The 25,129-nt window shown below is 45.0% G+C and overlaps 2 protein-coding genes across 3 annotated transcripts in view; one reads left to right on the top strand and one right to left on the bottom strand.

The window, feature by feature from the left end:
- PRKG1 (protein kinase cGMP-dependent 1) overlaps nt 1–25,129 on the top strand; it is a 1,258,123-nt gene that overhangs the window by 701,134 nt on the left and 531,860 nt on the right. The gene's annotated exons all lie outside the window — the stretch shown is intronic.
- On the bottom strand, nt 315–4,058 carry CSTF2T (cleavage stimulation factor subunit 2 tau variant). Its single transcript, XM_004764099.3, has one exon. It carries the CDS (start codon nt 3,946–3,948, stop codon nt 2,119–2,121), a length of 1,830 nt encoding a protein of 609 aa, XP_004764156.1. The 5' UTR covers nt 3,949–4,058; the 3' UTR covers nt 315–2,118.

The raw sequence follows: 25,129 nt of genomic DNA, 5'->3' as shown, positions 1-25,129 counted from the left end.
TTCTGGGACCTGGAGGAGTTCTCTGTGGGAGACACAAGCAAAATACCTAATATCTGGGCATGCACCAAGATGTTACTGCTGATACCAACCAGAGTAACGTGTCTTCGTAATTGTTTCAGCTCTAGAACTACACAGATAATGGATTTAAGAAAGGGATTTCTATCCACTCCTGCAATTTTTAATTAATTAATTAATTTTTTAGTTTTGCCTTTTTCATTTAGAAGAAAGTATTCAGACTCATGGATCTCTCACGGATAGATTATCTTTTGATTAATTCGTTCATTAAAAGTAAACATCAGATATTAAAGTCATCCTTAATTTTACATTCCTTTTATTCAGTCTGCACCGAACAATGCAGATTTAACTACAACAAAGAATATAACATCTGTTTTCAGTCAGAGCCCTTCAGTCAAAGTTTTGAGATAAAACAATGGTAACTTCCAAGTAATCAAGCCAACTCTGTGAATTAATATTAACCAAAACTATCATACATGCAAAGGAGTTATCCTCCCCAATATGGGGGTGGGGAGCATATAGAAAACATGGCAAGGTGGATATTATGAAAACAATAAAAAAATATGAGTAAAACAGGTGGTAGGAAATAGCACAGGGGAAGAAAACTTTGTAAAAAAGAGTCAAATACCCATTTAAGATGCAAAAACCTCTTAAGGGGAAAAATTCAGTTTCCAAGTCTCAGCTCTCTCCTTGTATTAAATGCTGTTTTTTCCTGTTACTGGACATTGGTTTTTCTTCTCCAGGGTAAGGCCACCTGGTTATTTGGGTGTTTATGCTTCTGTTAATTACAATTTGGTCTGACACAAATTTGTATGTGTTCATCCACATCTTTAAGGGTTGAAAATGAATTAGGTAGTAGCTCTACAGAAAATGTGGTAAGCCCCACCTTCCTACTTTTTAATTAAATCTCTCAGAGTATGTATATTAGGACTAAATGGCTTTATTATAAAAAGCAAAGTAAGTAATAACTATTAGAGCAGAGATTTCTCTACATACCTGGGTCTCAATTATTCTGGTAACAGGGTGACAGTAAGTAGATCTGCAAATAAGAAAACTGAAAGGCATGGTAAGTGTTGGAGGGACTAATTTTAAGTCCTGACTCTGGCTGACCACATGGGTACCATCTGTACATGGAAGCTAGTCCCCAGGAACCTGGGAACTTCACAGCATGAAGCTTTTGATAACTTACGAGAAGTCTAATGCTGGGCAGAATTCACCCAGATCAGCTGCTGCCAAGACACTGAAATCATCAGAAAGGATGTGAGGGGATTACTTAAGATTCATATTCAGGGCTTGAAGACCACTGAGAAACAAGAAGGTATTGAGAGAAGCTGAGTCTCATGGGAGCAGCCTTCAGTAACCTGGCTGATCCCAGACCTGCCCCAGCTAAATCATTCCGCTCAAGGCCAAGCCGGAATACTGCAGGTGTCTGAATGCTGGGATAAGTGAAACATCTCACCAGATGCATTCCTGGATTGTTCAGGTAGCATAGCTTAAACAAAACAAAACAATTCTAATACCACAAGTTAATTAGCACTACTATTTTGAAATATCTTCTAAAACACTAAAATGATGCTTAATCTAATACAGCATTGTCCCCAAAATAGGACTTTGTATTTTCAATGGCTTACCAAAACATGTACCTTGTAATTCTGAGGTAAACTTCTTTATTTTCTTACACAACCAAAAATCTTAAACTATCTTAGTACATTACCATTTTAACAGGTCAGTTTAGTCTTTACGTGCAGTTTTCACACTGTTTAACCCAGTTATTTTAAAAAATGTAGTTAACATATTGTAGACACTTTTAATATTGCCGCATATTCTTTGTAATCTTATTTGGTATAATGTAACCATGTTCAGAATTATTTGTGTATATTTACAGTGAATAAAAGTGAACAGACCCACTCCTTCCTCCCCCCACCCCCCTATTAAAAATACAAACAACAACAACAAAAAAAGACAACAAGATGCAATGAGATAAAGTTCTGGGAGGGAAACTCTAACCATTCAACTGTGGGAATGCAGAAGTCAGCTTTCTGCATCCACTCCCCATGCTACAGAAAAACTTTAGGACTACTGTCAAACATTTCCTAAAACCTTTCAAGAAGCCCCAGTCGATTTCTGAATTTGTTCCTTTAAAATGAGGATGCTCTGCCTTTGCTCAGGGGGCAGCATGGCGATCTGATCTGCAGTCAGTTGAAGAACCTGCATGATCAGAGCTGCCTTTTCTTGATCCTGTGGAGTTACCTGGCTCTGCCCAGGACTAAAACTGCTAGGCTGGCCTCCACCTTGCTTGCCTGCCCCCTGCATGCCCACTGCTTGTATGCCTGCCCCCTGCATGCCTGCTCCTTGGATGCCCGCCCCCTGCATGCCCGCTCCTTGTATGCCTGCCCCCTGCATGCCAGCTCCAGGATTTCCCACCCCAGAAATGCTGGAGACCTGTCTAGGTCCCTGAGGACCACCTGCCCCCATACTAATGGGCCCAGGACCCTGGATTCCACCAGTCATAGGGCCTCTGGAACTGGGGCCAGGACCCCGTATCTCCATCCCTCTTCCATCTATGCCTCTCGCTTCCATCCCTCTGGTTTCCATCGCACAGGTCTCCATTCCTCTTCTCTCCATCACTCGTGTCTCTAAGACTTCAGTCTCCATGGCTCGAGTCTCCAGCCCACGAGAATCTCTACTACCTCTACCATCCATAGGGAGACCTCTCTGATCTATCATGGGTCCCCTGGGCTCTCCCATCAGCAGTCTGGGATCTGCTAACGGCCCTCCCCTCATCTCATGTGAGGAAGGGCCCCGGCCGTCATGACCAGAGGCATGGTGCATGGGGGGGCCCTGATGAGGAGGGCCAAGATAGCCTCTGGGCTCTACTTCTCCAGTGACTGAAAGCAGAGTCCCTCCACGTGGGTCGTTTGGAGCATCTCCCAACAGTCCTCGAGGAGGGAGGCCCCCAGCAGTCATGGGCCCACGAGGTATAGGAGCTCTAGGATCCGACATCTGCACCTGCCCCCGCTCTAAAGGCACTGGACCGACGCCTGGCATTCCAACCTGGGGCTGCATTCCTCCACCAGGGGTTAAGGCACCCGGCCCCGGCCCGGGAACCGCGGCCGGTATGGGGCCCGGAGCCGGAATCCCGCCCTGGATAGGGGTCTGCATCAGAGGAGGGATGTCTTTGACGGGTCTTCTGGCCATGTGCTGAGGCTGTGGGGGGGGAGGGTTCTGCTGGTTGAGCAGAACATTGGGGCCGGGGCCCAGCCCGGGGCCGGGACCGGGACCAGGGCCAGGGCCGGGGCCGGGGCCGGAGACAGGCTGGGATTTGCCCGGGATCAGCGGCGTGACATGGATCTTGCGGTGCAGGATCTTCAGCGCGATCTCGGGGTCCATGATCCTCATGACCACCTGAGCCTGCAGCAGCGCGTAGGCCAGCTGCGGGTTCTGCAGCAGCATGTTCCGCGCTTCCTGGTGGCTGTTCTGCACGCACAGCTTCATCTGCTTCATGAGCTCGAACATCTGCTCCGGCGGCAGGCTGGCGACCGCCCTGGTGATGGACTCGGGCGCGTCCTCGGGGTCGATGGGGTCCCCGTACGGGGAGTCGATGATGGGCGCCGCGGGCCCGAGGCTCTTGAGCTCCTCCTTGTTCTTCTCGCTGGCGGCGTTGTCCACCCGCAGCGCCCTGCCGCTGAACTCGCGCCCGTTGAGGTTCCGCATGGCACTGAGCGCGGTCTCCTGGTCCTGGTACTCGCAGAAGCCATAGCCCTTGGGCTTGCCCGTCTCGCGGTCGTACACCAGTCGGAAGCTGACCACCGAACCCACCTCCGAGAAAATGTCCTTCAGCTGCTCCTCGGTGGCCTCGTACGGAATGTTGCCCACGAACACGGAACGCAGCGACCGATCCATCGCCGGGTCTCTCACCGCCAAACTCGACATGATTCCGGTTGGGCACACGGCGGAGAGCCGATCCCTCCCGGAGTCGTCCTCTGGCGACCCACACTTCCGCTGAGCAACGGAAGCGGCTCTCAGGCCCCGGGCGGAAACCTCAGCGACGCGACCGAATCGTTCCGGCCGTCCGCGGACGTCGTACCGCCTCTGCGTTCCCCTCTCTACCTCAGCCAGTGCTTTCGGCCGCTGGACTTTCGTAACTCCGCCAGCTCCTTGTCACCAAAGGCAACGATTCCTTTCTCGTCTCTTATTCGGAAGACTTCCCATGGCGAGCCGCCACGACCGCCAGAGAAAGCTTAGCGCGGACTAACCGCAGTAAAAATGGCCGCAGGGGCTTCACTGTGGGGACCGGGAGCGACCGCCTCCTTTGACGTCAGTCAGGGGCGCTTTTGCTTCCGTTTGCCCGGCGGGAAACCGCCAACCGCAAGCGGTTCTGATGCTAGGGTCTCCCGGCGCCGTCATTCCCGCCTTCCTCCGGTCTATTTAAGCCACGTTTAAAATCCCATTGCGGACCATTAGGGTACAAAGTGTAGACGTTTCAGGGCAGCTTTGGGATTTGCACATTGACATACCGCGGCAGCAGCCCCGGTTCAGAAAGCATTTGGGGAGAAGAGCTGCCCCAGGCCCCGCGGTGGCAGGTGCAGCCGCAGGCAGCGGCCCCGGTGCCGACGGTCCTGGTCCTTAACGGTGTTAACCGGTGCTGCCTGGAGTGATTCATGGCCAGGGACGTTTTGTGGCCGTAGGGTATGAATCCCACGTGCCCAGCCGCTCCCAGCCTGTAGGCTTAGATTGCTTCTGATTCCTGGGGACTGGTGCTATGCTCTGACCGCGGCTGCCCTGGAGGGAGAAGCAACCTGCTGAGAATGTACTGCTGCTAGTCCAGAAGTCGAAATAGACCTGGGGTGTGGGGGTGCCCCCATCACTTAGCAGGTGATAGAAGTGAAGCGTGCAGGGCAGGAAAGGGCAAAGCAGAGTTCATTCCTCCCTCCCTTCCTCCTTCCTCTTTTCTCTCTTCCTTTCCCTTCCCTTTCCTTTCCTTCCCCTCTCTTTCCTTTCTTTCCCTCTTTTCCTTCCTTCCTTTCCCCTCTCTCTATTTCTTTCTCTTCCTATCTTCCACTAATCTCTACGCCCAATATGGGATCAAACTCACCAACTCATGAGACCAAGTGTCTCGGGCTCTCACGCCTGAGCCAACCAGGCCCCCCTAAAACCAGATTTCTTAACCATGCTGGTGTGTTCTAGCGCTGCCCCGCAGGGTAGCCGGTATCCACGGAGAGGTCCTGAGTGCTGGAAATGTAGCTGGCCTGACTGAGAAATTGAACTTTCAGTTGTTAAGGAAAAATCCACCAAGTAAATTTTAAAGATCTGATTGGTTTTGTTAAAGGGTTCATGAATCAGGCTGCACCCCCATGAGCAAGTACAGAGTCACTCCCAGGAGTTGTACAAAATGTTTTCCTGTTTTTGATAGAGAATGGAAGGAGAAAGTTATTAGCAAAATACAAGGATTCTTCCAGGGGAGTCCGTTTCCTAGGAAAGCAAGGGGTCTCATCCTGCAGATTACCTTATCTTCCGGAACAGGATGGAGAGGACCCAGGAGACAGACTCACTGGTGCTGATGGGAAGGAAAATGTCCTGACTGACCCAGTTAAAGCTACCTTCCTGGGGAGACTGAAATCGCATTTAATTGGTTATTACCTGGACTTGGAAGGTTGGTCTAAGTTTCAACATTATGGGCCTGTGGTTTTCCTTTTTTTTTTTTTTTTAACAGTTTAATTTCTTTTTTATTTAAATATAAAAAGTGGTGTCCAGGGGTGCCTGGGTGGCTCAGGCTCAGGTCATGATCCTAGAGTCCTGGGATCTAACCCTGCATGGGGACTCCCTACTCAGCAGGGAGTCTCCTCCTTCTGCCTGCCTCTCCCCGTTTGCACTTTCTCTCTCTCTCTCTGATAAATATATATATATATATATATATATATATATATATACACACACACACACACACATACATACTGATACCCAATTAGACTACTGAAAGTCTTTGTAGTATCTTTGAACAAACTTGGATATAGAATCTACTTTTGCAATGACAAATTTTATTAAGCTTAAAGGAAACATCAAGTATTTCTAGTTAAAATTTTGCATTTTAATTGAGATGGCTTATATGTGTAAATACATGCTAGATTTTGAAGACTTAGTGAAGTTTTGAAGACTTAGTAAAGTAAAAATATCTCGCCAATTATAGTTTACATGCTAAAATAGTTTTTTTTTTTTTAAAGATTTTTTATTTATTTATTTGACAGAGAGAGATCACAAGTAGGCAGAGAGGCAGGCAGAGCGAGGAGAGGAGGAAGCAGGCTCCCTGCTGAGCAGAGAGCCCGATGCGGGACTCGATCCCAGGACCCTGAGATCATGACCCGAGCCGAAGGCAGCGGCTCAACCCACTGAGCCACCCAGGCGCCCCTAAAATAGTTTTTTTAAAAGATTTTATTTATTTATTTGACAGACAGAGATCACAAGTAGGCAGAGAGGCAGGCGCGGGTGGGGTGGGGAAGCGGGCTCCCTGCAGAGCAGAAAGCCAGATGTGGGGCTCGATCCCAGGACCCTGGGATTGTGACCTGAGCTGAAGGCAGAGGCTTTAATCCACTGAGCCACCCAGGTGCCCCATACATGCTAAAATAGTTTTAATACTCTGGAGTAAATGTATTTTAATAATATTCATTTCATTTTTTTAAAAGATTTTATTTATTTGACAGCGAGAGACACAGCTGAGAGAGGGAACACAAATGGGGGAGTGGGAGAGGGAGAAGCAGGCTCCCACTGAGCAAGGAGCCCGATGCAGGGCTTTATCCCAGGACTGTGGGATCATGATCTGAGCCGAAGGCAGACACTTACCAACTGAGCCACCCAGGTGCCCCACTTAATTTTTTTAAATGTGGTTGCTTAAGAAAAATTAAGTTACATATGTGGATCGCATTTTATTTCTAAGGACTGCATTTCTCCAGAGTTTACATCTTACCTCCTAAGCAGAGAATTATTTTAGTCTACATATTCCTTTTGAGGGGATGGCAAACCTGGAAATCACATCCAAAAATTGGGTCATGTAGCTTGAGATCATAGTCCAATGAATAGGTCCGAAATGACTAGGACAGTTTAGCTACAAATAAGACAGGGCACCCGTTTACCTTTAATATTTCATCAGAACAGGCTGGACATAGCTATTCGCTGAGACCAATGATAACTTACATCACCCAATAAAATCTTCGCTCTGATGCCAGCAGGCCGGGTCCGAGGTCCCAGAGGGGCCTCCTGGAACAGCCATGGGGGGGCTTGGTTTCATGTGGGATGGAAGTCACATGTGAGCCAGCGGGAGGTGAGAACAGCGTTTATTGAAGACATAGAGGGAACAGGTCCAGACGGGGCATCTGGGAGACTCAGAAAAAAAAGGAGCACGAGTCTTATCTTTGTTTGGGGTCTGGTGTTTGATGGAAGGCCATGGTCTGGTGTATGGGTCCCCTCAGGCATCCAGGAACCGTGAGAACCAAGACAAGGGCCCATGTGTCACTCCTTGGAGCCAGAGGTGGCCTGGAGATGTCTGGAGATGTCTGGTGGCTGGAATGTGCATATGACAGCTTCATCCTCTCCTGGTCCTTCCTTAGATGTTCTCTGTTCTCGAGAAATCACTGACTCCTGGTCCCTTACAGGGAACACATACATTATTTGTATTACGAGGCTTGTGTAAAGTGAGGTGGGGGTACAGGTCTTAGCAAGAATAGGAGCAGGAAAAGGAATAGGCAGATTTTTATGGAGTCCTTCAGTTTCCCTGTCTCACTGCTCGTCAAAGAAACAGAATGCCCACCCATGAGATTCTTCTGCAGGCAGTGAAGTGGGGTGGGGGAGGGGAGCTGAGGCTGGTGTCATTCTGAAAAACTACACCCAAGTCCTTGGTCTTTTTCCCATACATCTCTTTACAGAGAGAAGCCATGGCTTTTTTTTTTTTTTTTTTTTTAGCACATTTGATGTATAATTGTGTTTTTATTAAACGGACTCATCTGGAGGATGGTAAGAGGCCATTAGAATAAATTGTCAAGTTCACGAAAGGTGGCATGGCTTCTCTGTCGTTACCTTTTTGCTGCTTGTGTTGGACTCCTTGGGCCCATACTTCGTTGTGCATCAGAACCACCTGGAACCATGGCCTGTTTGTTCAGGTGGATGTACCTGACCGCCTCCTCTCCCAAACTTAGTATTTCTGGAGTGGGAATGGAGAGTTTGCATTTCTGACTGGTTTTCAGGTTAGGCTGATATCCGTGGTCTTGGGAGCCCACTTTAAAAATCATTGATCTGAACAAATGGACTTTAAGTGCTTTTGTTTTGTTGTCTTCATTTTCCTAATGTATTGAGTATACTCTGTTAAAAGGTATGAGATATGCGTGGTCTTTAAAGAAAACCTACTATCTTCATGCTGCCCTAACAGAGCTAGTACCTGCTGACCCCACACTGAAGGTACCCTGGGGGGAACAGAGTGGCTGAGGGATGCTGGCGATGAACAGGCAGGGAGAGGCCATGACTGTCAGTGTATGCTTTTTGCCGTAGTTCTCCCATATGTTCTTTAGTCCCCCATTCCAAACTGGAAGAATGGTTTGCTGTGACCCCATTCTTAAAGAGCCAGAATGACCAAGCACATAGCTCAATGCCCAGGACATGTAAACTAATTTTTATTATTAGCTGAGTGGCCCAGAATTACTCAGAGCTCTTAGAAACCTGTGTATATTTCCTAGTACCAGCACATAATTTTCGCAGATCTACCTTGGAGCAACTTCCCTTTTATATTGCTGTCTTTGCTCCCAGAATGTTTACACTTCAGATAATTTGTAACATGGCATAGGATCTGAAGAAAAATGTGCATGACATCTTGCATGTTTAAGTGTTTATTCTTTCTGTAAATCAAAATACCAAGTATTCTGAGAGTAAGTAAACAACCTCAGAACATACAGCCAAATGAGGGCTGTTCTTCAAACTAATTACCTTTGGGAACTATAAACTTAATCCATTGACACTTCCATTGTTCCAAATGATTTTTAAACTCCTACCCTGAAATTGTTTCAGGGCTCCATTTATAAGTCATACTGGAAAATTTGTATCTTAACTCAAAAGTACACCTCGTTTTCAACAAAGAACTACCTCTAAGGTGAGTTCTCATCATTCATTCAACAAATAAAATGAGCATCTACCTGTGCTAAGCTCTGTCCTAGGTGCTGAGGGTACAGTGGTGAAGACGAAGTCTATCTGTCTGTCTGTCTATCTACCTATGATTTTCTCCCTTGAGTTCAGTGGTTCTCAACTTCAGCCTTCATCAGAATCCCCTCTGCCCCTCATTACAACCCAGATTTCTGTACAGATACCCCACTCCCAAGAGTTTCTGATACAGCAGGTTGGAAGGAGGCCCCCAAACTTTGCATTTCCCAAGACGTTCTGGGTGGTGCTCATGTTATTCATTCAGGAACCACACTCAGAGAACCTCCAGGTTAGTGGAACGTCGCCATCTTTTTGTATCGACAGTGTTGTGCTGCTGTATTGCCAATGCCTAGAATACATATGGACAGAACAAAAGACTAAATATAAGGTATTTTGTTTTGACAAAGGAGAATGAAGTTCTTTCTTTGAATGGTGTTACCGCTTAGAAGGAAAATGACAATTCTACTCAAAGGTAGAAGAGTTCCAATCATCAGGAAGATAGAAAGAAGGGACAGTTTATACACAAAGGCAAGGGACTTCTTTCCAACCTAGAGGACAAAGAGAGAAGGTCAGGGAGCACTTTGTGGAAGAGCACATTTGATCTATTTCTTGAAGGGCTCATACACTTTTTTCAGAAATGCCAGTTAGAACTTAAAAAAAAAAATTTTTTTTTAGTACCCCTCTTTGAAATTTGTCTTCTCAATCTATGGTGAATCTTATGTCCTACTCTCAATGTCTACAGAATCTTCATATTTAGATATACGTTTTAGTGTTTGGAAATAGTGACATAACCTTTCTTGGCCAAGCCTGGTCTGAAAGGGAGTTGATTTGGTTGCATAAACCCTTCATTTTACACCAGAGGAATCCCGTGGCATTAGATAACATGTCCCCAGTCAGAGTGGGGACCTTGTCATTTTATTCCTAGGTCAATGAGATAGTTCCTTCATATTACATTTTCATCAAATAAATAAGTAATTAAGTATGCAGACAGGCTGATAAGGTCTAGGTCATCAAGGGGCTGGGATTTAAAGAAAGGATTATAACTTGGTATGTGAACACAGATGATGGAGAGAAATAACCCAGGAACTAGAACTAGCCAAAACACAAACAGATAGAAATAGCCAAAACATTTTTTGATGTCTTCAGAGGAAACCAAAAAAAGTGGTTGGTGAGTAGTGTGATTTAAGATTGTCTTTCGGGAGAGATTGTGAAAGATTCTGAGGATGAAATTTATGAGTATAAGCTTGATGTGTGAGTCGGTAGGCTTTCTTCCTTCTTTCTGACACCTGGACACAGAATGGTAACAGCAGAGGTTTAAGAACACCAGTCTTGTCCAGTCCCTTGTCTATGAGATCTCTCAAGCCCAGACTCTCCTTGTTTTAAGGGTTTTATTGTTAACTGAAGTATGTTAACAGAATACTAGTTTCACCTGTACGACATATTGCTTCAGCCATTATAGATGCTACAAAATGCCCAACGTGAAAAACGGGGTTACCATCTGTCACCAAAGTTATGGTGCTATTATTGACATATTCCCCATGCTGTGCCTCCCTGTGACTTATAACCAGAAGCATCTCCTGGTCCTCCTCACCTGTTTTGTCACCCCCTAAACCCCACCACCACTACTGCTTTATCTACAGCTGTGGCTCTTTTGTTGTTTTGCTTGCTCATTTATTTTGACTTTTAGATTGCACACATAAATGAAATCATATGGTATCTCTCTCTGTCTTATTTTACTTAGCATATTACCCTCTCCAGATTCTCCCTTTTAATCCCTTTTTTTTTTTTAAAGATTTCCTTTATTTATTTGACAGACAGAAATTGCAAGTAGGCAGAGAGGCAGGCAGAGAGAGAGGAGGAAGCAGGCTCCCTGCTGAACAGAGAGCCCCATGCGGGACTCGATCCCAGGACCCTGAGATCATGACCCGAGCCGAAGGCAGAGGCTTTAACCCACTGAGCCACCCAGGAGCCCCTCCTTTTTAATCCCTTCTAATATTTGTTTATTTATTTATTTGAGAGAGATAGAGAGAGAGAGAGCGAGGGCACGTAGGAGGAGGGGGCAGAGGGAGAGGTTGAGAGAATCGCAAGCAGATTCCATACTGAGCACGGAGCCCAAGATGGGGTCCGATCCCATGACCCTGAGATCATAACCTGAGCTGAAACTAAGAGTCAGATGCTTAAACGACTGAGCCACCCAGGTGCCCCAACCCTTTATAATTTGTATTCTAAGTGTGGCACTTAGTGCCACTAGTGTGGCACTTCCTACATTTTTAACCTCTCCAATCATCTTCATTCTCATTACGCGCCCCCCCACCCACTCCTCTGTTCACCATTCTTTGTTGGGGATGCCTTTTCTCTCTCTTTCTCTCCCTTTGCATTCTCCCATGTCTAAATCCTTCCTGTCCTTCAACACTCACTTCAGAGACTTCCTTTTAAAGGACTGACTTAGCACCCAGTATCTCCTTCTACCTCGTACCAGCAGCACTGAGATTCTCACGTTACCCCCTTCAGCACAGAACCCATGTCTGATTTTTAGTTCTCATATTGTCCAGCCCAGTGCTTCTTAGGTTACAAGCACTCAGTGTATATTTTTAAAAAGTTAATAGAACATCATCTTATAATAACAGATTACATATGTTAATCAAACAATAATGTGATTTTTTAGTTCACCAAACACTTGTCTGGGTTTCCCCATGTGGTTTGGATGGCAATCATGTGTATCCTGATTTTAGGGAACAGTTGCATAGAACTTTGCATAGCAATGGACTCATTTAAAATACAGATGCCATTCATGAAATCTAACTCTGAGCCCTAAATAGGAAGGAGGACCTCTGGTCAGTGCTTTCTGAAATGCAGTATTGTATTTAATCCTCTCAACAACCTCTCTGAGATAGGCAGTCATCCTGTCAATTTACAGCTAAGAGAAGGTCACGGCTGTGACCTTGTTAACTGGTAGAGCCAGGATTTGAACTCACATCCTTTGTCTCAAGAACACAAGCTCTTAAATGATTCCATGAAATGAGTTTGCCAAGGATTCATAGCTAGTAAATGGTAGAGCTACAGCCTGAAGCCAGGTCTCTTGATTTTAAAATTCCTGTTCCACAATTAGTAGAGTGATCATGGGTCATTGAGGCCTGGACACAATCTCCCTTGGCCTTTTTCCTGATTGTTCCTGAGTGTAAGTAATTTCAATTTTGACACCACAGTCAGTGCTGTGGCAACAGATGGACCATAAGGTATAAAAACTGAAGCAATTGAGAAAATGTTTCTTTTTTCAATTTGCCGGGCTATCGTTAAACATCGTATATGGGTTCTTTTACAGCATCCAGTTAGATAAGTAATAAAAGCATTTTTCACAAAACGAGAGCCCAAATTTCTCAATCCCCAAGTTAGGTTTGTGGCATTTTCCACAATTATTTGTTTTAATTCTTATTTTATTTAAGTAATCTCTACTCACTCCAAAGTGGGGTTTGAACTCCTGACCCCAAGATCCAGAAACACATGCTCTCCCCACTGACCCAACCCCGTGCCCCACCTGATTCTTTAAATGTATGTAATATGGAACGGTGTACAGAGGAATACATAGTAAATTCCATTTACTGACACATGAGATGAGTCACTTTGATTGGCAAGAGAAATATCTCATGAATTTGGAACTGCAGAGAATATGCCATTCCAGGACTAGAGACTTGGAAGAGGCAAGCATTCTCCCTACAACAGATTATGTGTTCCAACACTTTTTTTTTTTTTTTTTAAATAGACAAGAAGAATGAGACCCAGGGAAGACAAGAGACCCTACATAGTCACATACCCAGTTGCTGGCTTAACATGTAAATGGGATCTAGATATTCTGATTTTCCATCCGGAGGCAGTAAGGTGAAGGATTAAGAGCACAGACTTTAATGTCAGAGAGACCTGGGTTGACTGCCTGGTTTAATTAATGCTGTGCAGCCTTAGAACAATTACTTTACCTCTCTGTGCTTCCCTTTCTATGAAATGGGAATGATATCCCCTCTGTGGACTTTTGTATTGATACATGACATACTTATTTTTTTAAGGTTTTTTCCTTTATTTGACACAGAGAGAGAGATCACAAGTAGGCAGAGAGAGCAGCAGGCAGAGAGAGGGGGAAGCAGGTTCCCTGCTAATGTGGGGCTCAGTCCCAGGACCCTGAGATCATGACCTGAGCTGAAGGCAGAGGCTTAACCCATTGAGCTACCCAGGTGCCCCTGACATACTTATTTTTCTCATCATTTATTTTGTAGGGTAATTATTAATCTTCATCGGTTATGTAGAACTAGTAGCCGTAGATAAAACATCTTAAGAGCTAAGAGACTTCTTTTAGTCTAATACTATTTATTTCTTAGTGTCTTTCTTCATCTTTATCTTTGAAGGGGTTGGCCTGGGGAAACTAATGGCCTCTTGTCAGATCATCTTGTCTCAAAAATTTGAACTCGCTTCATTTGACTCAAGAACTCATGCTCTTAAATTATGATTCGATGAAATGAATGTCTCAAGGATCCGTAGCTAGTAAGTGGCAGAGCGACAGCCTGAAAGCAGGTCTCTCGATTTTAGGATTCCTGTGTGGATAACATGGCCATTGTCACCGGGGGCAGGTCTGGAGTTGAACATGGCGGCTGTCAAGGCCCAACCCCATCAGACACTTCAACAAGAATTTACTGATCAAGGTGGTGCTCACAGGTTCTTACACTAAACCCTGAACTGCACTCTTCAAATAGTTAGCTGGCTGAAATTCCACTTTCTCATTGGTGTTAGAAGAACCTGCCTGAATTTTGATCTTGGAGCATCTGGGCTGGCATAACCCTGCCTCGGGCCAGCACATGGGGCACTTCTGTGAACAAGTGAATGGTTCCGTTCAGGGTGTCATTAGCACCACTGCCTTTGAGCGCACACAGGCAGACGTGGCCATTACTTCAAAGGCGGGAGAAGCGTGACTAATGGGACAAGAACCAGAGCTCCCTTAGTCAGGCCTCAGGCTGCCACCTGAAGAGCAGAGGGAGGAAGTATCCTCATAAATGGTGGGAAAGTACAAGACCCCAGAGCAGAGCCTGAATAAAGACATCCTGTGTAAGAGGAACAACTCATGAATCTTTCCTCCTGGGACCAGAACAATCCAGTACCCAACTTCAGAGACCTGTCTTAATTGTCTCAACTGTCATTCCCTTTGGACACCGGCATTACACTTTTTTTTTTTTTAATTTAATTTTATTTTTTAAGTGGTCCAAGATGCATTGTTCATGCACCACACCCAGAGCTCCATGCAGTCTGTGTCCTCCTTAATACCCACCACCAGACTCAACCAACCATCTCCCCCCACTCCACTCCAAAACCCTCAGTTTGTTTCTCGGAGTCCACAGTCTCTCATGCTTTGTCTCCTCTTCAGATTTCCCCCCCAACTCACTTCTCTCCTTCTCCTAATGTCCTCCGTGTTATTCCTTATCCTCCACACTAAGCGAAACCATATGATAATTGACTCTCTCTGCTTGACTTACTTCACTCAGCATAATCTCCTCCAGTCCTGTCCGTGTTGATACAAAAGTTGGGTATTCATCCTTTCTAATGGAGGCATAATACTCCATAGTGTATGTGGACCACATCTTCCTTATCCATTCGTTCGTTGAAGGGCATCTTGGTTCTTTCCACAGTTTGGCGACTGTGGTCATTGTTGCTATGAACACTGGGGTACAGATGGCCCTTCTCTTCACTACATCTGTATCTTTGGGGTAGATACCTAGTAGTGCAATTATGGGGTCATAGGGCTTCACTCTTCTGAGGCTCAACTGGGACATCCAGTGAGCCTGTGATTATACCAAGTGATGGGAAAGAGGCTATCATGACATACCTGACTGAGGGCTCAGAACAGTGAACACAACCCCAGAAGTCAGTTTGGCAGCATGTGTTTTGGATTTATTATCACTCCTGAGAAACATCATTTCGGCACACCCCCGCCCCCCTTCAGATTTGCCGTGGAGCATTTAGATTCTCTGGAGCCAGAAATTAGATCAAAATGGAAAATCCAGTGTTTATGGGAAGACAGTTGCTAGCACTTTTTGATGCAAGTCTGGACATGGCCTCCAACCATGGGAAGCCATGGGGGTATGTGAACCGTGCTCTGCTCTGCCATGTCTCGAGGCACGCTGGCTGCCCTAACAGGATGTCTCGGGCTGGGGGGCTTGGACAGCTTGGAGAGTATAAAGGACCATCCCCACTCTGATGTCCATCAACGATTCAATCTGATATGGGAAAGGGACCAAGGCCAGGGTGGTAGCAAGACCATCTCGCAACCACAGGCAGGGGCCCAGCCCAGCAGTCATTTGTAGTGGGAGAGACCCTAAAGACCCTTCCAGTGCCTGGAGTTAACCTTCTCCACCTGCTGAGCCATGGAGAAGCCCAGGACAGGGACACTGGGAGACTCAGGACAGTGACCATTTGTCATCAAGTGCAGATTTGCAATGATTTGAAACACTGGTCTAGCTGTCCCGCTAGCAGCTGAAGATCTGCCCTGGTGGGCCATGCATTCTGGAAGGAGCTCCTGTTGGCCTCCCCTTGTGAGGGGGAGGAAAAGGGGGAGGGGCTGTCCTGAGCAGGGCTGCTGTTCCGGATCTGTCTCCCACCAGGGAGCGCTTGTACCTACACTCCTCTAAGTCAGGCCCTCTGTCTCTGCAAAAACAAAGCAGGAGCTCCCTGAATGGGTCATTTCCCTGTAAACTTTTAAATACCAATTTCTGGATAGAAAAACAAAACAAAACAAAAACAAAAACAAACAAATACACAAAAAATGACAACAACAACAACAACAACAAAACCCAGCCTGGTATAAAACAGGGAAAGAAATGCTTTCCCAATCTTCAGGAAGCTCTCGCTGCATAGACTGTGTGATTTTCTTGATGGGGAGGAGAGCGTACATTCTTAAAATATCAAAACTCTTCCATCATTCATCTAAACATATTGAGACGTCTGTTCTTGACAGTTTAATGCAACAATAAATAGTAAACAATTCTTGGATTCATTGCGCTCTTCATCACTGCCTCCTGACATTTACCTGGGGCTTGGCTGCACAGTGCGAGCACTTTCACTCTCCTCCAGGGTCTGTGCCACCCCCCCCCTCTGGCTCCGGGGCACAAAGCAAGGCCCGCAGGGAAGCCGGGAGCTGCAAATGACCTATTCCTCGGGAGCTCAGCCCTTTGTGAGCTCGGAGAATGGAACTGTGTGTGTTAGCCTCGGGAGCTCAGCCCTTTGTGAGCTCGGAGAATGGAACTGTGTGTGTTAGCCCGTGGCCCTTGAGGGGTCCCAGGAAGGGCGGCGGAGGCGTGCAGGGAGGCTGAAGGGAAGGCTGAGGTTTCCCTTCCGGTCCGGTGCTCTGGGGTTTGGACGGCTGCTTCTGGTGTTCATTTTCACCTGCCGGACTTGCGTTGGGTTGTAGGGGCAGGGGGGCGGGGGTGGTTCCAAGAAATCCTCCTGCGAGCAGGTGTCTGCCGGTGGGGTGGAGGAGGTGGAGGAGGCAGGGACTGGCGTGCAGCTCCGGGAGGATGGAAGAGCCCCCTACCACCTGTTTCAGATCAGCTCCTCTTTAGGGACCCTTTCACTCTTCATTCCACTAAAAGGGACTCAGTGTCTCTCTTGTAAATATTCATGGAGCGTGTGCTAGATGGAAGGGCCCCGCGTGTGACAAGATGCAGACCTGTCAATGCGATTCCTGCTCCCAGGAGCACGCGTCACTGGAAACTTTCATTCGTTTTTATCTCGAACTTTGACCGAGGATGGACGACGTTCAGATTCAGTTTTGCAGCAGAACAGCCGTGCCTGCAAGGGGTTTCTGTTCTGTCAGATGATCTAGAGAAGACAGGATGGGAGCAGACGGGCTCCAAATGCGTATTTGATTCGTTTGATTGCCTCAGAGGTGTGTAGAAAACAAAAATATAATTGCTGTTTACCCGCTGACCCTCTTGCTGAGGTTGCAGATAAAAAAGGAATTATTTTTTCTGTTTATTATGGAGAAAAAGGTTGTTTTTTCTCTTTGCCAAGCTGGGTTCTTCATGGCCATATACACCTCTCTGTAGTGAGGACGAAGGATTGTTACTACTCATAGCTGACCTGCATGGGAGTCAAAGCTGGTGTAATTCTGGCAGCCCTTCCCCCTCTCCATCTAGAATCTGGAGCCGTAGGCAAGCCGGCTCCTGTGTGGCTAGGGGAGCATGGTTCCCAGGCCATCGAGGCAACCCACAGCTTGTTGCTCTTTCCCAGAGTTCTTTAACTTCCAAACAAAGCATATGATTACTCGAGAGCCATTTTTAAAGAGAGCCATTTTTAAAGAGAGCCCACCTAAAATATAACAAAGTTGATTTCTTGGTTAAATTGAGTTTCTCATTTAAGTTCAAATATGATTTGCATTTTGAAAAAAGCGATACCGATATGAGTTTTCCTGTGACCACCAGACTATGTTCCCATGGGAAACATTTGTAGAGCTTGCTTCCCCTGGATGATAGGGTCTAGCCAGTGTTGGTCCCTTGATGCTGTCCTGTTTGTGGGGCTCAGCAACTAGTCACATTCTTTAAGGACTTGGTTTCCCGAACTGGCCTTTCTTATCATCCATTAAAAAAGAAAAAGAAAAAATATCCTATCTCCTGTTTCTGAGGTTGCTGTCCGCTATGTGAGTTTCTTTCTGACCTCCTTTCCTCCAAATAAGAGTGTGTTTCCCATCATCTGGGTAGAAAACAGTTCTGTGCTCAAAGTCCCCCCCCCCCCCACCGCCTATGGTTTTCCTTCTGGGGGTTCCCAGGTGGTTCTGATCGCTAGCCTGAAGCCAGAATGTTTAGGGGTGACTTCCTTTTTTTTTTTTTTTAAAGATTTCATTTATTTATTTGAGAGAGAATGAGACAGAGAGAGCATGAGATGGGGAAGGATCAGAGGGAGAAACAGACTTCCCACTGAGCAGGGAGCCCGATGCGATGCAGGACTCCATCCTGGGACTCCAGGAACATGACCTGAGCTGAAGGCAGTGGCTTAACCAACGGAGCAACCCAGGGGCCCGGGAGTGACTTCCTTTCAAAGGCACCGTTCCTTTATGCAGGAGGTAACCATTGGTAGCTGGGAGAAGTTGAGTGAGAACACAGGTAGAACAGCCTGCTGGGAAAGTTAGCTTGGAGGAGAGGGTTTGGGTCACAAGTCAGGAGAGAAGCGAACATGTCTGTGAAGGGTCTGAATGGCCAGGATCATGACGAACAAGGGAGCAGTGGGTCTGCATTCGTGTCCGCTTTCCTCTCTAAATCATCTTTCCGTTTCCATCCATGTGTTCAAATTACTGTCAGTGCTAATGCTTCTTCATAACACTATCTGAAGAACTCTTCAGCTTTTAGTTAATAGACAACAGTATCAGGCCATAACTCTCGGGGTCTTTTATACGTGGAGACCCCAAAACCTCGCAGAAAGCTCCATGAAGCCCACTCTTAACTGTTCCAAAGGCAAAGCCACCTGTTGTCCCAAGTGCTTTCTCTGGAATTGCTCATCCAACCCTGCAACAGCCTCGGGAGGGTTTTCTGGTGGATGAGGAAACTGAGGTACAAGCAAAGGCCAAGAATCCACCCTGGGTCGTAGAGCAAATGAGAGGCGACACGAATGCAGGCAGTCTGGCCGAGGGAGATGGTTTGCTCCTTCCTGAAAGTTCTGCCTCTTTCTTTGTGCACTCAGAAACAGTGTTTTATCCCCCCGAAGGAAAGCTCCTATCCAGTTTCCCCACCAGCCACCTATTCTAACGTTTTCTTGCCTTGTGAGCTGCCTGTCAGTTTTGTGAAGAAATGCGGCATGAAACTGACAGGAAGAAACTCTGAAAGCTATAGCCACATGGCAGAATACTGAAAAGTCTCCACCGAGGCTTATTTTTGTCATTTACTGTATAGAGCCTTCAACCAGCTGCTGGTGGAACAGGTGATTTACTCAACACCATTTAGCTAATACATTATTTTGCCAAGAAAATTCATTGCACCGAATTCTCTTCTCATCCTTTGTGGCTGCTTGCTTATGAAAACAGAGCACCCAGAAACTCTGAATTATTTCACAGTAGAGAGAAGCAAAACAGGGAAGGCTCTTCACTGAAGCCATTTCAAATGGAAATTGTCACTCTGAAGAAAGAAATCTACGTGTACTAAGATATATGTGATTCTTGGATGAAGAGAAACACTAAAAATGGCACATTTCTCCTTGGAAGTTCAACAGACATTATTGATTAATAGGACATTAAATTGCATTGAATATGTTCTAGGCTTAAAACGGGGATGATGAACAGAAACGTATTTTTCAGGCTCTTAAAACATCATGCACACCTCCAGCACATGTAGGTTTGTGTAACGGAAGCCATCGTGTTTGGCGTATGAACATTCTGTCACCCTGGTATTTGTACAATGCAGTGGTATTATTACTCGGGTTCTTTTTTGTTTTTTAAGATTTTATTTGTTTATTTGACAGACAGAGATCACAAGTAGACAGAGAGGCAGGCACAGAGAGAGAGAGGGAAGCAGGCTCCCTGCTGAGCAGAGAGCCCAGTGCGGAACTCGATCCCAGGACCCTGAGATCATGAGCTGGGCCGAAGGCAGTGGCTTAACCCACTGAGCCACCCAGGCACCCTATTACTCAGGTTCTAAGGTCAGATTGGAAGGGACATCCAGACATTATTTAAAAATCTCAGTGTTCATTACAATCAAAAACAGAGCACCCTAAACCCAGTAGATGGATAGACACTGTTATTTTTCTTCCTTGCACATATATCATGCCCATGTATTGTATGTTCAGATTTCTTTGAACAGAGGAACAGAGTGGCCACACAGTCCATGCATATACCACAGAGAGGCATGGCTTACTTAGTTAAGCCAATGACTAAGGCACATTTAGAATGAAGGAGGGAGTAGGATGGGAAAAACAAGGGGCAGTCAAAACATAGAAGTTTAGAAGAGAAAAAGGGTCTCTTTCATCTCTTACCAAAGAAAGAGATGTAGAAGGACGTAAATGATAGAGAGGTAGATGGACCAATGTGCTCGGAGCTATCAGCAAAATGTTCACATATGCTGGCATATAGCCCCGATTGCCAAGAATGGCAGATCCACTAGTAATGACTGTGACGTGTTCTTGTCATCACGGAAAGACAGGACCTTTCTTTCTTTCTTTCTTTCTTTCTTTTTAATTTTTTAAAACTGTGCTATGTTAGTCACCATAAAATACACCATTAGGATCTGATGCAGTCTTCCAAGATTCATTGTTTGTGTACAACACTCAGTGCTCATACGCAATATGTGTCCTCCTTAATACCCACCACCAGGTCCATTCAACCCCCCACCCTTCTCCCCTCCAAAATCCTCAGTTTATTTCTTGGAGTCCACAGTCTCTCATGGTTTATCTCCCCATCTGATTCCCACCCCCAACCCTTCACTTTTCCTTTCCTTCTCTGAATGTCCTCCATGTTATTCCTTGTGCTCCACAAATAAGTGAAACCATATGGTAATTGACTTTCTCTGCTTGACTTATTTCACACAGCATAATCTCCACTAGTCCCATCCATGTTGATACAAAAGTTGGGTATTCATCCTTTCTGATGGCTGAGTAATATTCCATTGTATATCTAGACCACTTCTTTTTCCCTTGGTCTGTTGTAGAGCATCTCAGCTCTTTCCACAGTTTGGCTATCATGGATATTGCTGCTATGAACAGTGAGGTACATATGGCCCTTCTTTTTACTACACCTGTATCTTTGGAGTAAATACCCAGTAGTGCAATTGCCAGGTCTCAGGGTAGCTCTATTTTTTAATTTTTTGAGGAACCTCCACACTGTTTTCCAAAGTGGCCACACCAACTTGCATCCCCACTAACTGTGTAAGAGGGTTCCCCTTTCTCCACATCCTTACCAACATTTGCTGCTTCCTGCCTTGTTAATCTTTGCCATTCTGACTGGTGTAAGGTGGTATCTCAATGTGGTTTTCATTTGAATTTCCCTGATGGTTCATGATGACGAACATTTTTTCATGTGTCTGCTAGCCATTTGTATGTCTTCACTGGAGAAGTGTCTAGAACCATCCATTCTCATCGTTACGTGCACCAGGAGCTGTCAAATGTCAGGAGACATCATTCATGGCTATAATTGTAAATGCTAGAAACAACCCGTATATCAGCAGTGAGTTAGAAGCTATTTATTATGTGTATATATTATAAAATATATTCTCTTTCATAGAATTAGGTGCAACTGTTTCCATAGATATGTGTATCTATGGAATAATGTCCTATAGACTTATTTTACTTTATTAATTTTCTAAAGGTTTATTTAACTATTTGATAGAGAGTGAGAGAGTGTACATGAACCGTGGTAGAGAGGGGCAGAAAGAGAGAGAGAGAGAGGGAATTCCAAGTAGACTTCCTGCTGAGTTTTCCTTCCCAAGTCCCTGAGTTCATGACCTGAGCCAAAATCAAGAATTGGATGCTTAACCCACTGTGCCACCCAGGTGCTCCTAGATATATTTTAATGAAAAAGAGCAAGGTTCAGGACAATGTTTAAGTATATCCCCATTCTTTTTCTACCCCCTGCCACTTGCAAGGGGGTGTGTATGCATGCATGTATTAGCTATAATATTGGCATATTCATAACGTATTTCCAAGGGTATCTGAGAAATTAATAATAGCAGTTTTATTTGGGTACAAAGACTGAGAATTGGATAATAAGGTTTATTTTGGCATGTTGTTTTTTACTGTTGGACTTTATTTCCCTGTGTTCCTCTTCTCCTCCCCCAACAAAAATATTTTATTAGATAAAACTTGGAGTTCAGTTTTCTACCATTTGTCAAACTTCATGGATAGACTGACCAATTTAAAAAAATACCCAGATTAGCGTGCGTCAGAAATCCCTCTAGAAACTCATGAAACTACAGATACCTGGGTCCCCTCTAAACAAGTTAACTAAAATATCTGGACACAGAGCCCTGAAATCTGCATTTGAAATGAACATCGGAATCCAAACCCCCTGGAGTCTGAGAAACACTCCATGTGGACTTATGGAGCTTATGTGCTCACATGGAGGGCATTTCCGGAGTGGGCCATTCAACCCCCTGAAGTTGTAAATCTGCAATGACCACCTTAGAAAAAACATTCCGTGGAAAATAAAGGTTATTATTGTCATTATTAGTGGATCTTCTATTGATTTCTTCCCACCTGAAGGAAGGGGAAATATGGCCATTATGTTCAACATCTTCCCTTATCTCTGAGGGGGATGATGTAAAGAGCCTTCATATTGAAGACTTTTCTTGGATAACTTATGTGTATGCATGTTACCTTTAGTGGTATTCACGGAAGACATAGATGTTTTTATATATGCCTGTGGGACCTTGCTTAGTCAGCCCTTTGTCAAGAGACACATGGCCTTACTGGCTCACATCCCCTGGGAATATTAAGGTCCCAAACCATTTCATCTCTCCTCTTCCTGAACCTCACTTCCCATGAATGCCGAGGTGTGCCATGTGGATGCCGGGCGCCCTTAATCATAACTGCCCTGTGTTTCTTGCTTGCGGTATGGTGGACCCCCACATTCTAGCTCTTGTAGTTGCGGACTGCTGTCCATGGTTCTGAGAAGTGCCCTGAGGATAGTTCAGTGTCTTAATCTTGGCTTAGCATCAAACAAAACATTCCCTACTGTTCTTGAACCCATGTTTCACCACTCAACCCAGATTTCTGGACATTCATGTGCCCCCAATGTCTCTGTGAGGTCTCCAGTGTTCTCAGACCCAACCATCTGCCCCAAATCCTTTTGACATTTTACTCAGATCCTGGAAATAGGTCTCTGGGTCACTGATTCTGATAACCTGGCATTCCTAGACTGAGCACATAGATCAGCCTCTCAGGTCTCTAGGACCTTAATATCATAGGATATATTGAAACAAGTACAACATTTTTTTCCATGCAATTGGTATCATTCATGGGGTTGCCAAGGTAACTAGTGCTGTGTGAACTATTAGAATCAGTATGGATGTAGCTGTTGAGTTGTTAATACTAAAAACTATGCATTATTCAGCAAGCTGCTCTCTCTGCTTACCTAATTATGTAGCTTTTCTTCTTTAAAAGGACAAGTGATGGTCTCCCAATTTCATGGGAAGAATATTTAATAAGTTAGACCTCAGTAAACAGAATGGATTTGTTCTGGAAAAGCTGCCTTTGTATTAAATTCTATTTTCCTATTGACGTGCATTATAAAATTAGAGACTCTATTCTGTGATTTTTGTTTTGTTTTGTTTTTCCTCATAAAATATCATTTTCAGTTAATAATGCAGCAAACTTGGAAAAAAACCCTGTGAAATAAAGGAAAATTTGTATTTTATAGGAACATTAATTAGGTAAATAATAACTTGGAAGTACAGGATTTCTCAGGTTTGTTTGTTTGTTTGTTTTAATTTGCCCTCGTCGGTTAAGGGTTGAAAGAGGGGAAAAAAGATAGAAGCTCTTGCAAAGAATTCTGGTTGATCAACCTTAAATTTGTAGCTTCTTTTTCTCTTAAATATTCTACAGTAGAAGAGTCCAGAGTTCTGTCTGGTTGCTTTGGCTCTCTTTCATTGGAAACCAAGAGGCCAAAAGTCCATTAGAAGGAGCTAAGACCCCACCAAATATGCAAATAAGCAATAAATCATATACACATGTATCACACCATTTTGCTGTACACCTTAAACTAATGCAATGTTCCGTGTCAATTACATCGCAATAAAACTAGGGAAAAATTATAAACAAAAAAATCTTAAAAATCAAAACAATAATAGCCATTCTGATTAGAGTGGTTGTTCATTTGGAAACCCTGATGCAGTAGAAACTAGAAGCATTCTGTGAATTTTAGGGATTTGTACTGAGGACATAATAGCAGCAAACACTTGGATATTAACTGCCGCCAGTGCATCAAAACATCCCTCTTGTGATTAAGAATGCCTTCCTTTGAAGAGCTTATTTGTTGAAAGCAAAAATTCAAAAATATTTCCTAATCATCTTTTGATTAAATAGTCAAGGACTTGATTAGTTCTGCCTGTTGGCCTACTGAGTTGACAGTTCCATCCTGGAGCTGGAGATAAACACATCATGCCAGCGCCCACCCTCAAGGAGCTCTGAATGCAGCAGGGAAGCTAGAACTCTCTCTCTCTCTCTCTCACACACACACACACACACACATGCGCACACACACACACACACACACACGCACACACACACACTCCTAACAAAGTGATGCTTGCCTGGACAGGAGAAATTAAGGGTCCTTTTATAATTGGTTCTTACAAGTGGCACCAAAAAACCTTTGCAGGGGACACTGTGCTGAGATCCATAGTATGGAAAAGAAAGAGGAGACCAAGAATTTTATAGCCAGAAGGAAGAGAATGTGCAAAGCCGAGAGTCAAATTCAAGCAGGGCATCTCAAGAAGGCAGACACTTTCTAGAGAATACTCTGACAGTGATCAGTGAGCTGTTAATAACCCATTGCACCTGTTAGCCTGGGAGAGGCTAGTGTCCTTGTCCAGTGTCCGACTTTTATACCCTTTTAAAAGATCAGGATTAAATGTGTACTCAGAAACCTCTAGGGTTTCAGATGGAATTGAAACCCATGCTTTATTACCTCATTTCTGGCTTCCTCTCTCTGTCGAGCCCCCCTGAAGTACAGTTTTTGTTAATAATATTGTTTTCTGTGAAGTATGGGTGTGCTGTCAAGACTGAGCGTGGGGAGCTGGGAGTGGCAGGCAATGAGGACCAGTTTTGGCTGTGGTGTTCCTGCTGCTTTGTTCTGTAGAGAAGCCAAGACAGTGCTATTGGGTCTGAAGACAGAGCAGAGCTTGGGTCCTGATGAAGGGGGAGGGGGTGACACCAATCCCTGTCCTTGCTGTCTCTCTTCCCCCTTGTCTTCTGTCTCTGGTCTTGG

The sequence above is a fragment of the Mustela putorius genome, unplaced genomic scaffold (genome assembly GCF_011764305.1).
Source record: "Mustela putorius furo isolate JIRA1106 unplaced genomic scaffold, ASM1176430v1.1 tig00000577_pilon_pilon_pilon, whole genome shotgun sequence".
Lineage (NCBI taxonomy): Eukaryota > Metazoa > Chordata > Mammalia > Carnivora > Mustelidae > Mustela > Mustela putorius.
Note: the sequence above shows the minus strand (reverse complement) of the source record. Positions and strands in the feature narration are given on the sequence as shown.

What these genes read in the sequence shown, in the direction of transcription:
- CSTF2T (XM_004764099.3), bottom strand. Translation starts at nt 3,948, where the DNA reads ATGTCGAGTTTGGCGGTGAGAGACCCGGCGATGGATCGGTCGCTGCGT.